This window comes from Myodes glareolus, chromosome 24 (assembly GCF_982192425.1).
Source record: "Myodes glareolus chromosome 24, mMyoGla1.1, whole genome shotgun sequence".
In the NCBI taxonomy this organism is placed as follows: Eukaryota; Metazoa; Chordata; class Mammalia; order Rodentia; family Cricetidae; genus Myodes; species Myodes glareolus.
Genome location: NC_142049.1, coordinates 14390385 through 14406915, shown reverse-complemented (window position 1 = coordinate 14406915; position 16531 = coordinate 14390385). Strand labels below are relative to the sequence as shown.

At 44.6% G+C, this 16531-nt stretch overlaps 1 protein-coding gene across 3 annotated transcripts in view; it reads left to right on the top strand.

Annotated features, from left to right (window-relative positions):
- Positions 1-16531, top strand: part of Adamtsl3 (ADAMTS like 3) — a 251825-nt gene that overhangs the window by 143134 nt on the left and 92160 nt on the right. For all 3 annotated transcript variants that reach the window (XR_015736267.1, XM_087901260.1, XM_087901261.1), the window contains exons 9-13: positions 511-668; positions 7436-7547; positions 12735-12873; positions 13990-14040; positions 15045-15249. Coding sequence is in view for 2 of the 3 variants with exons in the window: in XM_087901260.1 (XP_087757386.1) it covers positions 511-668; positions 7436-7547; positions 12735-12873; positions 13990-14040; positions 15045-15249 (665 nt within the window). In the remaining variant the exon portion in view is untranslated. The remainder of the gene's footprint in view (positions 1-510; positions 669-7435; positions 7548-12734; positions 12874-13989; positions 14041-15044; positions 15250-16531) is intronic.

Below are 16531 nucleotides of genomic sequence, written 5' to 3'. Positions count from 1 at the left end.
CCGCCCAGCACAGCACACATATTCCCTTAGTTCCTGGTTGGGTTATTGTGCCATCGATCCCCATGGACCAGATGAGAGAAGACTGCATAGGAGAGCTCTGTAGAGATTTCCACGAATTTACACTTGCTGGAGAAGAAACAATACTTTAAAGCAAAGCTGAGCTTCTTTCTTCTGAATGGGCAATAAGAGACATGGCTTTCCTCGCTCTGTGGTTTTAGACACCTCATGAAAAGGCATAAACTAAGAAAACTTTCCTCTTTCTTCTGTGGTGGAAATGGTTCCTAGAACTTGAGTAGACCTATTTGAAACAAAACAAAATAAAAACACCCTTGTTAGCCCCTCCAAAATTTGCAAGTCCTTTCTGCCCGTATAAATCAATGCCATCAACTAAGTAGATCGTTCTGTATTTGTTGGTCATACGTACTGATGTCACGCATAGTAAAAATGTCATTTGAAATCAGATGTCTGTAGGGTAACTCTCACATTTAAATTCTATTTTTAACTTTCCAGTTATTGAGTCAAAAACCCTTCAAGGAAACAGAGGAGAACACAGCTTCAACACTCCCGGGGTTTTTGTTGTCGAAAACACAACGATAGAGTTTCAGAAGGGTGCGGACAGACAGACCTTCAAGACTCCCGGACCCCTGATGGCTGATTTCATCTTCAAGGTAGACAGACCATCTTCAGAGCATCCTGTTGAAACACAGCAAGGGTGTTCTTCGGGAAGCCGGTGATGATTGAGTTCATAGAGAGTGTGTATCTGTGTTTGCTTCACAGCAGGTCACTCCCAAGAACGGTTTTGTTCTCTCGAGTAGAGACTTTCAGGGTTAAGAATCAATCCTTGTTCTTCCAGAGGGAGATCATTTCATATTCATCACCACCACGTGCCCTGCTCAGTTTAAATCCACAGGGACTTTGGTGGATTTGAGGGATAATGGTTAAGTCCACCATCATAGGGAAGAAACAGAGATCAGGGGTCAACCCTTAGCTTCCTTTGACAGGGCCGTCCCTGTCACCCTCAACCCTGTGAGTGTTGTTGTACCACAGCAGCTGATTCGAGATCAGGGTCTCATTTGATGAAGAGCCCTGCTCTAGCATCCTTTCAGACTGTCTTCCCAGGTCCCTGAGCCCACTTCTCCTTCTAGGTAGAGCTGAACTATCGTCCCTCCTATAAAAGAATTAAGTGTAACGGTCCATCTATTTCCAAAGCAAAACAGGTTAAAACTAATCTAGTATATAAGAAAATTTCCGAGGAATGATAATCCAGTGAGGGAACTTGCCCTCTCTTTCCAGAAAAATCCTCCAAATTTTAGTAGGATGAAAATTGCCCTGATTGCCAATTATACCTATATGAAGGGAAATGATATTAGTTGTTTTTCTGGTTGCCATAATAACAAAATCTCTGGTCAAAGCACTTAAAGAAGGAAAGAAGGAAAGAAGGAAAGGTTTGCTTCTGCTCACAGTGTGAGGGTCAGCTCTTCACGGCCGGGAAGTCACGGTGGCAGGGTCATGCGGTAGTTGACCTCATCTGCAGTCAGAAAGTAGAGAAATTAACTGCCGCGCTCAGTGAGTCTTTCCTTTATATCTAACCAGGACCCACATCCAGAGGGCTCTTCCTAGAAGCCTGGTCTAGAAAGAAATTCCTTCACAGGCATTGCCAGAAGCTTGCCTCCTCAATGAGTTTAGATCCTTTCGATATTAATCATCACAAAATACCCTGAAACCTTAAAAAACAAAACAAAACCCTATACTATTAGTTTTTAATGTATTAATTTGATGAAGACGTTTTGTGGAGACATTGGTTGTGCTACCAGAGAGACGGGTCTAAGCTGACCTGCGTCCCTCGGGTCCAACTTCAGCCTGCAGTGTGACCTGCCAGGGTTAGCCTGCACAGCTTTGCTTTGTGTGGGAGTGTTCCTTCTCTGGGGTCCTGGACTGTGTGCGTGGTGACGGGGGCTGAGCAGAGACACGCGCTTGCCCCCTCTGCTTCCAGACTGTGAGTGTGATGAGGTCAGCTGCTCCAAGCTGCGGCCTGCTTGTCTTGCCCATTGTGACAGACGGTACCCTGGGACTGCAAGCCAGGAACAAAGCCCGTCCCTGAAGTCCCCTTTGTCCATGTTACATCACGGCAACAGGGATGGGGCCTCAGATAATGGAAAATGCTGGAAAGCGAAGAGATTTGTTTGCAAATGTAAAAATATCAGCTGTTAATATTTTTTTCTGCTCTTAAAGTGGATTTGACAAGTAGCTGGCTTGCTCTGTGCTGAGGAGGCTATGGCTTTTCATCTCTTGTTTGCCGTGGTCTACGCTCTCCTCCATTGCATCCCTCACGTTGAATTAAAGGAACAGGTATCTGCTGCCATCTCTCCTGCTCCAAGTGTCTTTATCATCTGCCTGGCTTCCACAGGTGCCTGTCACTCCTGTGTGAGATCCTAAACCCACCAACCCCAAATTCTTCTCTGACAGTCACATTGCCTGGAGACTGTCATGTGTTCTCTCTCTGGTCCATTACTATAGCAGGGGTTCCAGGCTTTTCTTGCAGTGTTCCTATTTGATTCTCTCTCACACACACACAGACACCATACTCTTTTTCTTTTAATTGCTACAAAAAAAGTGATAACCTCATTGAGTCAATACAGAGGGCTCCGACTGAGCAAGAGACAGTGATTGGATGTGGGAGATGTCCACGGAGGTTAGTGTCTCAAGACAGTGGTTATAGTATCAGCGTGGACAGAGCTTGAAGGGGTCCTGTTGACTCTTTCAACAAGATCACACATAATTATAAACTATAGATGGCTGTTGTGTGTGATTGCATGTGTGTGCACATGTATATAGAAGTCGGAAGTCCACCTGGGCTGTTGTGTGTGGGTGCGTGTGTGCGCATGCATGTAGAAATGGAAAGTCCACCTGGGCGATTGTGTGTGGGTACACGTGTGTGCACAGGCATGTAGAAACCGGAAGTCCACCCGGGATGTTGTGTGTGGGTGCATGTGTGTGTGCAGGCATGTAGAAACCGGAAGTCCACCTGGGCTGTTGTGTGTGGGTACACATGTGTGCATACATGCAGAAGTCAGAAGTCTACCTGGCTATTGCTCCTTAGCACTTGTCTACCTGTGTTTGAAGACTCATTGTAGGCCAGGGCTCACTGATCAGTCTAGGCTGTCAGTACTGGGAACCCAGAATTCTCCTGTCCTGCCTCTCCAATGCTGGAATTATTAATGTGTATAGTATCCCAAGATTTTGCTTTAAATGCAGGCACTGGGTATCAGACTCAGGTCCTCCCATGGCAGGCCCTCTGCCAATTGAGTCATTCTCCCAGGAAACAAAGCATTTCTTTGAGACATGTCTATGTGCATGGACAGTCATGTATGTGTGCCTGCCTTCATAATACTGAGGAGCACATCAGAAAGGGAAACCACCGTGACCATTGCAAAAGGGACACGTGTTTTTGAAAAATGACTTTAGGTGCATTTATAGTGTGTTTTCAAACAGTTTTAGTACTATGTTTTCACATATCACTTGCACACATGAAGACGATTTCTGACATTCTTAACCAAATACACACTCACCTCTTAACAGCGTGTGACTTGACAGCGTACTCTCTGCTTTAGCAATCCGCTCGTCCCCCGTCTCTGAACCCTGGCTCTCTCAGACTGCATGAACAGCTCTGGACATCAGCTTCATTGTCTAGAAACTTGGGCCCTCAAGCCCCAAAGGGCTGTTTAAAAGTGTATTTGTCAAAGAGGGTGTTACACACACACACAACTCACTGTGTGTGAACAGACTGTCATTGTCATTTTCTTCACGGCTGCGGTGTGCTCGGCGGGAGAGAAAACCTGGCAATGTCAGAGACACTTCCAACGAAGGAAGAACGACCATGATGTTTTTCTCTGACTTGAGAGCTTGTCCAGATAATGTGGGTTTCTAGGAAATAGTCTTTAGTGTCAGTTATTTTTCTCTTTCTCGTTCAGAACGCTGTAGTGCTGCCCAGCTGTGCTGTGGCTGAGGTAAGTCTGAGGTAAGACGAACTTGGCTTAAGTTCGTCTCGTCTTGGACCATCACAGGATCAAGCAACACCTGGACTTCCCTTGGGTGGGAGGGGAGGAATAAAAGTCCATCTGGGATTGCTGATGCCTGTGCCCTGCATTTCCCTGTACCCCTTCCCATCTTATTCCACAAAGAACATCTGGTATAAAGATGGCTTCCACCTGAAACAGAACTCTGAGGCAGCGGCGGGGGATGGGGGACAGGTCACCTACTCTACACTACTGCCAGAGCAGTTGTGGGTTTTCTGGGCTATGTTTGTCATCATACTTCATGTCATAGATTTTATAAACGCTGGGCTTTTAGGAAATGAGCTGTTGAAAACTATTTTACATGTAACGTATACTTCACCAGGAGAAAAGAAAAAATTCTGGTTTTTATTCTTTAAGAAACTCTATTTTCATAGCTAGGTTGTTCTGGGACACTGTGCCTTTTCTTCTTTCTGTGGGTTCCTCATTATATAATCTTGTTTTCCCTTACACTTTCGCATGGTGGCTCCTGTCCCATCTGTGTCCCAATGGGGTCATTTACCCTGCAGCACAGGAAGATTTTGCTCCTGCAATATATGTACCTGGCCACTAGTGGGCAGTAGATACTCTTGACTGAGTCAGGGCTGTTAGGGGGCAGTTGCTAACTGAGGAGTTGCTAGAGGTGCCGGTTACCTAGTGGGAAATTACCTAACAGGGCACCTGTGGGCAAATGCTTGGGAAAATTCAGGCTGAGGGCATTTCACGGGGAGTAGCTTCTGAAATACAATTAGATGACTCTGAGGAAGATCCGTGTTTTTGTGATAGAAGCTGCTCTGGGAAACAAGCACCCATTGTCAGGGAAGAGAGGGAAAAAACCCAAAAACCAACCAAACAAAAACACTTGTCTTCTTTTCGGCCTGAAATTTGCTTTCTGTAAGCTCCATAAGCTGTCATTTGGGTGAAGTCATTTTTATTCGATTCAGATATTTTCTGCTCCTGTAGGTAACCATTTTCTGGTTGCTTTCCCAGCTGGTAGAGTGGCTTGGCAGGTGAAGATGCTTGCTTGCCACCGAGTCTGACAGCTTGAGCCCAATTGCTGGGACCTCCCATCTCCTCTGTTACCCAAGCGCTGTGGCATGAGTGTGCTCACACACATACACACATGCACAAGTAAATAAGTGTCAAAGAAATCTGTTTGAAAATCTTCCCATCATTGCCAAAATCCACAGCTAAGTTATATACGTAAATATTTGTAAACTATGAATATTTTATCCTAAAATCTATTTCCATAAATAATTTTAGGGATTATTTCAAAACGGCCAAGCCTGTGGCTGATGTGACTTCATCATTTTCCTATCCAAGCAGGGGACTAGGCTGCTGTAAGGGACCCTGGACATTTCTCATTTGTCATTCTGTGTGTGCATGACTGTCACTGTGGTCAGGGCACCTGTCCGCCCCTGGGGACTTAAAAGTAGCATTCAGGTGGGTGAGCTAGTGACAGGTTATTGTCAACAGAAGAAAAAAGAGAAAGCATTAATGTCAGAGTTGTCTCTACTAAGGGTTATTGCTATTTTTTGTTAGTTTAGTTTGAGGTTTGGATTTGAAAGATCCTGAATTTCTTGTAAACTGCGTGTTATGCTTGCAGCTGCTCTGAGCACAAGACCCTCAGGAGTTCCTGATGGCAGGGGAGTGGTTTCTGGTGGGTTCGGCTGGGGTGTAGCTATCAGTTAAGGATCCCTATATAAGCTGCCCCTGGACACAATAAAGGGGTATCCTTGTTTCAAGGATGACCCATGTCTCTGTCTGTGTATCTTTGTGTGTTTAAATTTCCAGGCCCTTGTCCGGCTCACAAATGGTCCTGTAGTACAGGCGCCACAATACAGGAGTAGTACCGTATGTCATGTTGTACAGGCAAGCGGTACATTAATGTCTGCTCTGAAGACTCCAGCTATGTTTTTGAAGATGATCTTTGATATTCTTGATTTCCATTTCTCTGACTATCTTGAAGTCAGTTTGTCAGTTTGTATAAAACTCCTTGGATGAGGGGGAGGCAGAAACAGAGGGCTGGATAATGTATGAGATTCTAGAAGAGTAGATTTAATAATTAAATATAAAATAATAAACTCAGAAGTTTTTTCAAACAAACAGAATTCTTTGCATCTGTTAATAAGTGTAAATCAGCACATTCTAACGCAGACCCTGAGAATTCATAAATATGGCATCAGCACACATTTATCTGGTTACTTAACATTTCTGTCCTATTTGGGATTTCCGGCATGTGCACCTCATTAGTCTTGTAATGCACTATCTCCAGTGTTGGATGTTTGGATGTCTTCACGAATATCTCCTCCCCCTTGTTCTATATATCTGTGTCTAGCAGATGAAAATGAAATAGAGTTTTATATCTCATGCTTTTGCTGTAATCATAATGTTCTCGCTCTAGTCACTATGTTCTCACTGTAGTCATTACGTACTCACTGTAGTCATTCTATTCTTGTTATAGTCGTTGTGTTCTCTCACTGTAGTCACTGTGTTCTCACTGTAGTCACTATGTTCTTGTTGTAGTCACTGTGTTCTCACTGTAATTATTATGTTCGCACTGTATTCATTATGTTCTTGCTGTAGTTATTACATTTTCTCTATAATCATTATGTTCTCATTATAATCACTATGTTCTCACTGTAGTCACTGTGTTCTCACTGAAGTCACTATGTTCTCGCTGTAGTCACAGTGTTCTCACTGTAGTCGCTATGTTCTCACTGTGATTATTATGTTCTCACTGTAGTCACTGTGTTCTCACTATAGCCATGACTTCTCACTGTAGTCACACATCCCTGCTTTCATTTGGGTATTCTTTTGAAGTATACACATATGGATTGTGACATCTGTAAAGTGACAGCTGTAGTTTCCCTTCCTGTAGTTTTGTGTTTTCTTCTTGTACTGCATTATTTGGGGCATGTGATACAATGAACAGACATGAGGACAGCAGCTTTCCTTCTGGTGTCTGTCATTGCAGGGCAGAGCTCGCTGTGTGCACAGTTTATATGAAGTTTGCTGTAGCATATCTGAGATCTTACCTGATGGAGTTTGTCATTATACCACACAAGTGTAAATGGAATTTATCAAAACTTGCTGTGTTTTTGTGATTTTCTCCTTTTCCCTTTTTGGTCTGGTTCAAATGCTAAACCATCCTTGCCTTCTATTATAAATGCCATTCAGGCATTATTACATTTTAGAACTTATTATTATTTTGTTAAACATAAACCTATGTAATCTTTTATATATCCCAGTAAAACCCTCCTAGTCCTTCTGTAACTGAACTTATTGTCATACTTGTGGGTGTTGCTTAAAATGAGCAAGGACAGGAAGAGCAAGGCTTACTGTGTGGAATATGCCATGCCATCACCGTTCTCTCTGTCTAGACCAGGTACACTGCGGCCAAAGGCAGCGTGGTCCAGTTCTTCTTTTACCAGCCCATCAGCCACCAGTGGAGACAGACTGACTTCTTTCCCTGCACCGTGACATGTGGAGGAGGTGAGGCACAGACTCCATTCTGGGATACCCAGAGCAGAGAGTCAGGATACACACATTGCTGATTGAGATGGACTGTCTGACTGGGGTAGAAGGAAGTGTCTTGTGTGTGCTAAATTCAAGGTCCTGATAGACAGTTGAAGAAGGTTGGGGTCAAGTGTAATCCAAGTGCCCATATGGAAAATAAAATGGGTTTCGGTAGACATTGGTCTGCTAGGTGTGGAGACACAATAGCCTGGAATAGTTGGGGAGACAACCACAGTCAATACCAAAGTGACTCTTTCTGAACTGAGCTTTTAAACATGAGAGTAGGGATTCTAAACTGGTGCCAGCCTAGGATCCCCAAGTTACTGGGGTTCCCAAAGAATGAGGAAAGGATCCCTGTGCATACCAACCAGTTGTATGCCCAGGGGACTTGGTCACTTCCCTCACAGTCTGAGAAAGTCTGTTTGGTATTTGTTTTATGGATGACTGAGGTAAAACTCAGCAAGGGTTTCACTTCATCAGGTGGCATGATCAGGCGCTAATTATGTTGCCGTTCTGTGCCTCCTGAACCATCTTCTATCCCTGCGCAAAGGACACATCTTGGGTAGGCATCTGTTTCAAGCGTTAGAATAGCTCTTAGCTCAGCCCAGCCCCAAATCATTTATTCCCTTGAAGGTTACAGAATAACACCCATTGCGAGAAAGTCAGGAAGGGAGGGGGTCCTGGCCTCTCTCCTCTGAACTCTAGGCTTATGGAGGAGGACTCTTTGAGCAGTGTCAGGTTTCATGAATATGCAGATCAGATCTTCCTGGACTCAAGCTTCCCCTGAAAGGAGATGCTGGCTCTCTTGTGGGGAAGCACCGGGTAGCCCTGACCCCAGTGGGAGCCTGTGTCCTTAGGAATGTAAGAGTAACAGCCTAGGAATGGGTCAAGGCTCTTAGAATGAAAGAAAAAAAAAGTGAATTTTTCTGAGTACCAACCAGTTTGTTTAGTCACACGGTGATGGACACTCAGTGATGACCCTATAGGCATCTGAATTGGGGTTTCTATTACTAGGATAAAACACCATGACTAAAAGCAACTTGGGGAGGAAAGGGTTTATTTCACATCAGGGTCCATCATGGAAGCACCCTGGGCTGGAGCTCAAAAGGGGCAGGAACCTGGAGGCAGGAACTGATGCAGAGGCCATGCAGGAGTGCTGCTTACTGGCTTGCTCCTCGTTCTTAAAGAACCCAGAACCGCCATCCCAGGAATGGCACCATCCACAATGTGCTGGGTCCTCCACCATCCATCACTAATTAAGAAAATGCCCTAAAGGCTTGCCTGGTCTTGTGGAAGCATTGTTTTTTCAGTTGAGGCTCCCTCCTCTCAGATGGCTCTAGGTAGTGTCAAGTTGACTTAAAAGTAGCCAGGAGAGCATCCGTCTGAAACTCCAGCATCAGCATCCTTCGCCAACTCCAGCATCAGCAGCACCAGCATGTAAACTCTCAGACCCACCTCCAGCTCCTTAGGCAGCACTCCGAGGGTGGCTCTGCTGTGCTTCACAGGCGCCCCAGGGTTTCATGGTACCCTCTGCATTTTGAGGGTTACTCTGTAGAGCAGTGCCCTTGGCTATCGGCTAGAGACACAGTGACGTCACCATCTCTGCCTGGCATGTGTTACCTCCCCAAGTGGCTGGAGGAGTTTTCTTTCAATCGATGTTTTAAAATGTAAACATATTTAGAAAAAAATAACTTAATCATAACTCTCGGCATAGGGAGTGGTTGCCTCTGGGCACACAGAACACAACCACAAAGACAAATGCAGTGAAAACAGAACTGTAGTTAAGAACACTAACTTCCTGCCAGCTTGAACCTTCTCTGGGCTTACTATCAAGTTCTGGATTTTGTCAAACCTGAAACACTGTCTGCTTGTTTGTTTTTTTGACACAGGTTCTCCTGTAGGTCCGGGTCTTCTCAAACTTGCTATGTCGCCAAGGACTATGAACTTCTGGCCCTTCTGTGTTGACCTACTAAGTACTGGGTTATAGGCAGGCATCACAATGATCAGTTTTTGCAGGACTGGGGATCGAGCCCAGGCCTTTATGATACTAAATCAACACGGTACCAACTAAGCTATATCATCTATCCCGAGACAGGCATTTTTACGGGCGACAAAAGCTTCTTTAGATCTTCCATCAGGGACTCTGCACCAGGCTCCAAGGAAACACAGAATCCCTGAGCTCTCCCCAAGCCTGTGCAGAAGAGCCACTCTTAGCAATGGAGAGTCTGAGCTAGATAAACCTGGGCCTTAGTGAGTCGAGCCTGTTCTCTGACGTTTGCATACCAAGTTCACAGCGAGGGGCAGCCAGGAGCAGGGCTGGGAATGCGGGCACTGGTAGGATATTTTGCCTCATGCGGACAGTCTCTGATCCTATCCCAACCACCACACAAGGGCAGCCTGGCCTAGGGCACTCAGGAATGGTGGAGATTGAGGACCTGGTCTGTCTCTCTTTGAGCCTCCACTTCCCACCTGCTGATGGGATTCTCTTTTCCTGATGGCTTTTTGTGTGGCACGGTTCAATGATACACGCTGAGGGATGTGGTGCCGACCTGGTACTCCGACCCTCAAAGTCGTGTTCTGTATTCAAAACTAAAATGATCCCGGAGGCCCCGCCCTTCCATGTAGTCTTAGAGACACTAAGGCTGACTATGCAGGACTCAAAGGACACTGAGGAGAGCTCCTGAGAGCGGGGTGGTATAGTATGTTGAGTCCTACACCCTTAGGTGGTGGTGGGGGGGTGGTCGCAGGTCCAGGGAAGACAACGGTACCTCATGGGTCCCAAAATGATGGATCACGAAGAGATAGTGGGAGCTCTTTAATTCTTACTCTCACGGGCTTCCCTTTCTTCCTTATTCCTGGTCTCTCACACTTAGCTTTTCAGAGAGACACACACTTCCGTTTGGACTCTAAAGCCAAGGAGACGCCCTTCTGGGAGACATTTTACAACAGGTTTCGGTATAGTTCCATTGATCAAATTCTTGGGAGAGCTGTTTTTCATACTTTGATGCCCACAGAAAGACGATCCGTCCTTCTGGAAGCATGAGTGTACGCAGGGGCACCTCCCAGTGAGATCAGCCCCAGCGGGAGGGAGGCAGAAAAAGGCAGAGAGGCTGCTTGGGCTGCCCACTCTGCCCCACACGTTAGTTCGTGATACTGAAAGACAATCTGCCTTCATTCTTCACTCTTGGTAAATCTCTAAACTACAATAAAATTAGAGAGGAAAAGGAATTCTCTCCCTAATCATAAACACCTGTATGACCTCTCTCGAGTCGCGTTAGAAGAATGTTTCCACTTAGGACCCAGACTTTTCTCTGACTCAAGGAATTGTAATCTTATTCCATATCTGTTTGGGGGAAATAAAAATACATCAACCCCCATACAGAACACACCGCCACATTTTAATTATATTAGTAATCAAACCTATGTGATTGTATGACTGGCATGCCAGAGATTTTTTTTGGATAATGAAGGAAATCAGTTGGTCGGTCTCTGAGGCACCGAGGGTACTGGAAGGATTGCCTGCTCTTGTCTGTAATTACCCACGCGATACACCCGAGATTGTCTGGGAAGCCTCTGAGGCTGCCACGGCCATCTGATAGTGCAGTCTTTCTGGCAGACACTGGCACCAGGGTAGCGTTTTATTGACGCCACTTGAATTTTCATTCTTGTGGTTTTGACCTTGCCTTTTGTAATGCCTGCCAGTCGGTCCCCTGGTCCTCTGAGGTTAGCTAACTTCCAACCGTGTCTTGTAGAAAGCTGCCTGGCCATTTATAAAGCCAGATTCCTCGGAACAATCAGGACTTGAAATGTATTTTTAGACCTTTACACCAATTGGCAGACATTGAGAGATTAGCTTCAGTGTTTTATTTTATTTTATAGAGCTCATTTTAGCTTTGAAAAAAATTACTTTATTTAAAGAGAAAACAAACAACAGTTGATATGACACGTAAGGACAGGAAAGCCAGAGATGGAGCTCTTGGCAAAGGGACGAGTCCTGTCTTGAGTTATTTCTTTAGGTTTACTATGCTCAGTACCTTGGAATGTTTGCTTTCCTCAAAGGAAAAAAAAAAATGGTTCAAATTGGAATTGTGAAAATCAGGAGTGAGTCGGCATTCCTTCCCCTTTGAAAGCCTGTGTGGTAGAGGAAGTAGGGAGATAGCCTTGGGTCCTGCCTCTACTGACAAAGCTAATTCCCCAGGCAGCAAGGTGATTGACAGGGAAGGCGCCCTGGCTACCTCAGGAGAGCAGATGGGTAAACAGAGCAGAGGCAAACAGGGGACTATTGTGAAGGAAATGCTCAAGAGTCAGCTCTCAAAATACTGTAGACTTTACCCTGGAGAGAAAAAAAAAAAAAACTTCAGTGGAAAATAGACCAGGTTTAAAACATTTTAAACATCATCAACACTGGGGGGCTAGGTCAAGGGCAGTGAACTTACTTGGTATGTCCCAGGTACTGCATTTGCTCTCACAGCACACAGATATATTTTCTAACTTAATCAAGTTTATACATTTAATCATAATATATATATATACATACATACATACATACATACATACATACATACATATCAATTGAATTCAAAGCATGCACCCCAAACAATGTTATACAAGACAGTTTCATACTTAAGGACATATAACAATAAATCAGAAAAGGTATCTGGCAAGAGGAAGAAGACAGGAATGGGCTCTGCTGTAGAAGAATAAGGGGTAAAACAAGGAAACAGGACGTAGGGAGGAGCTACCACAGTGATCAGGAACAGACAGGCATAGCCTGAGAACCATGAAGAGCCAAACCATACCAAGGTCTGGACAGTTCCTAAAAGACCCTGAAATTGACATCTGTAATATGCATCAATAGACCACGGTCAGTTCAAGCATTTGCATTTGGCCACCGGTTTTAGCCGTTCCAGAAGAATCTGAGACTCCCCGAAGAAGGCACCCAGCTCCTGGGCTCCGGTTGCACTGCTTTCTGCCTTAATTACCATGAAAAGCCCTGGGACCCATGTTTGGTAATTCTCACCTGGCCCTCTGTGTGTCGCAGAGCTGAATACCATAGAGACCACTGGGCAAGGTTTCTTAGAGAGGAAGACGAGCACGTGGTCAATACCTTTGCCAAGCAGGTGCCCAACTGATGCAGCATCCCTGCCCCTCATCCATCTGTAGGTTATCAGCTCAACTCAGCTGAATGCATGGACATCCGCTTAAAAAGGGTGGTGCCTGACCACTACTGCCATTACTACCCAGAAAATGTGAAGCCCAAACCGAAGCTGAAGGAATGCAGCATGGATCCGTGCCCGTCGAGGTTAGTGCCGCTGCCCGCACGTTCCAAAGAAGTGGGCCGACTCCGATTGGGGCACAGTGGGTCTATCAAGGTGATGTGCTTCTGCTTCATGACTTTTGAATATGTCCCGGTGGCAGGTCATATTTATAATCAGTTAATAGGATCTAAGACATGTTTGTTGATCTGGTTCCTTGGGCTAGCTCTCTCTTTTCATGGGATTATGTATCCATCCGTAAGATCTTTGTAATGAAGTCTTTTGGGACATTCTTTCAAACACATGTATCAAAGCTCCATACATATATGGATCTGCCAGGATAATCCCTGCATAGTCCGTCTGTCAGTCACAAATATCTCCCACTTACTAATTTAGGCTTAAAACTGGGTCACCCCTTCCCACGCCTTGACTTTTGAAGTGCTCACATTTAATTCCATATAAATAATGCATTGTGCAAGGAAGCAAGCAGTTTCCATGCCAAAGCAGAAAAGCTATGCAGAAATTGTTCTACTGCATAATTTAGTACCTGCTGACTTGGATTGTCTGGGCAAGTTTCCTGGCTTCCCTACAGTATCTTAAAATATCAGCCCAATATCAATCCCCTGGATCCTCCAGCTTCCGTCTAGCTGGCCAAGGCCACAGTGTGCAAGTGGGAGAAGCAGCCTTGTCCATGGTTCACATTTCCTGTACTATAATGCCCATTTTCTGTACTCCTACATGGGCATCACTATTAACAGACCTTTCAAAGGATGGTCTGGAAGCAGAGTGGTTCTCTGAAGAGAAGGCCAACACGACATTGTGTTCAGAGCATTAATATATCAGTATAGTGATTTTCAAAATAAAGTAATAGACATCTAAATGAAGGGAATTTTTCCTTTAATTAAGATGCCATTGGTTCTTTTTTCATTTTGATATTCAATGGTGCGAGTGTTTCTCTTAAGAGCGGAATTGGTTGAGTGGCTGATGAGTCACTTGGCAGTTTGGGTTTTCAATTGGAAAGACTTCTGTCTTGTGGGATATCACACACAGGCCAGTCAAGAACAAATGTGTTCATTGAGTTTTTCCTACGGAACCTGTGTTAGTGAATGACCACACGTGTGGATAGATTCAGAAAGTGACTTTCCCTCTGGTTCTCTTTGCAGCGATGGATTTAAGGAGATCATGCCCTACGACCACTTCCAGCCTCTTCCTCGGTGAGTCAAAGGTCCCCTCCCTTTTAGGATGGATGCTAAGTGTTCTGAAGGAATAGCTATTTCCCCTTTTATAAAGTTAAACAGCAGCAGGCTTAATGATAAAAACAAAAAGATGTATTTAAGAAGGAGACGGGACGAGCTGCCTTTGAAAAGTTGTATGTGGCGTGCTACTGCCCATTGCCAGCGACATTCAGCTTGTCTTGAACAAGTATCAGAAAACAATAAAAAAAGATCTAGAACAGTGGCCCTCAACCTTCCTAATGTTGGGACCCTTTAATGCAGTTCCTCATTTTGCAGTGACTCTAACCATAAAATTATTTTCATTGCTGGTTCATCACTGTACACTTGCTACTGTTATGAATCATAATGAAAAAATCTGATGTGCAGGAGGATACCGATATATGACCCTTGTGAAAGGGTCATTTGACCACCAAGGGGGTCATGACTCACAGGTTGGGAGTTAATGAACTAGAGGCGTTGCTCAGAAACTTGAATCTTCTTTGTTAGCTAGATGGCCAGTGTCTCTTCCCTCCCTCCTGTCTTTGTTTCCTTCCTTTATTCCTTGCTATTTTGTTAGAAACAGGATCTCATGTGGTCCAGGCTGGCTTCAGACTATGTGACTGAGGTTGCCTCAAATTTGTGATCTTCTTGCTTTTACCTCCCAAGGATGAGAACCACAGGCAGCATCGCCATGACCAAATAGTACGGTTCTTTTTGACTTTGTCATTCTATGATTTTCAGTAATACGGTCGATTAGTTCTTTATAATTGAGAAACATTTAAAGACCCTTTCATACTCTGTATTCTAATTAATTCAATCTTCATAGTGGCCCTTTGAAGGCTAACTGAGGTGGATATAAAGTCCTAGGAGACTTAAGTCTTGTGTTCTTTTGATAGAGCCTTGACTTGGTACTACAAAGTCACCCTTTTTGAAAGCCCTTTCATACTTGAAACAAATGAGCATACATTAAATAGATAATGTAATTTTCTTTGTTTGCTTTTGAGCTGGGAACATAATCCTTGGACGGCGTGTTCGGTGTCCTGTGGAGGAGGCATTCAGAGGCGGAGTTTCGTGTGTGTGGAGGAATCTATGCATGCAGAGATCTTACAAGTAGAAGAATGGAAATGCATGTATGCACCCAAGCCCAAAGTGATGCAAACGTGCAACCTGTTTGATTGCCCCAAGTGGGTGGCCATGGAGTGGTCTCAGGTGAGATTTGAGAACATGACACTTTTATTAAATCTGAGATTTTCATGACTGCTATGGATCAGAAACTTTACCGGATCATGGTTTAAAAAAGTTGTAAATAGGGGTCTGAGGAGATGGTTCAGTGAATAAAATACTTGCCATGTGCCTTAGTTAGGCATTTTATTGCTGTGAAGAGATAGCATGACCTGACCAAGGCAACTCTTAGAAAGGAAAGCATTTAATTGGGTCTGGCTTACAGTTCAGAGGTTTAGTCTGTTGTCACCGTGGTGGGAAGCTTGAGCCATGCAGGCACACATGGTGCTGGAGAGTTCTGGATCTGCAGGCAGCAGGAAGTGACAGTGACACCGGGTGTAGCTTAAGGAACTGAGACCTCAAAGCCTGCCTCAAAGTGACCACTTCCTCCAGTAAGATCACACCTCCTAATAGTGCCACTCCTTATGGGTCTATGGGAGCCATTTTCTTTCAAACCACCACATTCCACCCCCTGACCCCCATACTCAAGATCACAGTCTCAACAATGTTTAAAAGTCCAAAGTTCAAAGTCTCTTCTGAGACTCATGAAATCTTTTGAATATACTCCTCTGTAAAATCAAAAAAAAAAAAAAAGATCATGTACTTCCAACATATAACAGCATAGGATATGCATTAATGTTCCAAAGGGAAGGAAAAGGAGACCAGTCAGGAAATATTGGACCAAAGCAAGACCAAAATCCAGTTGGGTAAACTCCAAACTCTGCCTCTCCATGTCTGATGTCAAAGCATTCTTCAGAATTCCTTTTGGCTTTGTTGACTGCAGCACACTTCTTTCTCTTGGACTGGTTCCACTCCTGTTAGCAGCTCTCCTTGGCAGATATTCCATGACTGGTTACATCCCTGTTAACAGCTCTCCTTGGCAGGTATCCCATGACTCTGGCATCTCCAACATCTTGGGGTCTCCAAGGCAAATCCAGGCTACCCCTTCACAGCTTCACACAATGACCTCTCTAGGCCTTCATTTAGGGACACCCTTGACACATGCCTGGCCTCAGTGGCCTTTCTTAGTCATGCAAGGAGATCCCATAACCCCTTTCTTCTATCCTTGACTCTAAAGCCAGAAACAGAGGGCCGGTTGCCAAGTCCTTCTGCTTCCTGGGGCTGGAATATGACCCTCTCACACAATTACATTTTCACCAGCTTTCTGTTTTTGATGATTTCCCTCACTACCTAAGCTTGACTGTCCTGGAACTCATTCTGTAGACCAGACTGACCTTAAACTCAAGAGAGTCCCCCAGCTTCTGCCGCA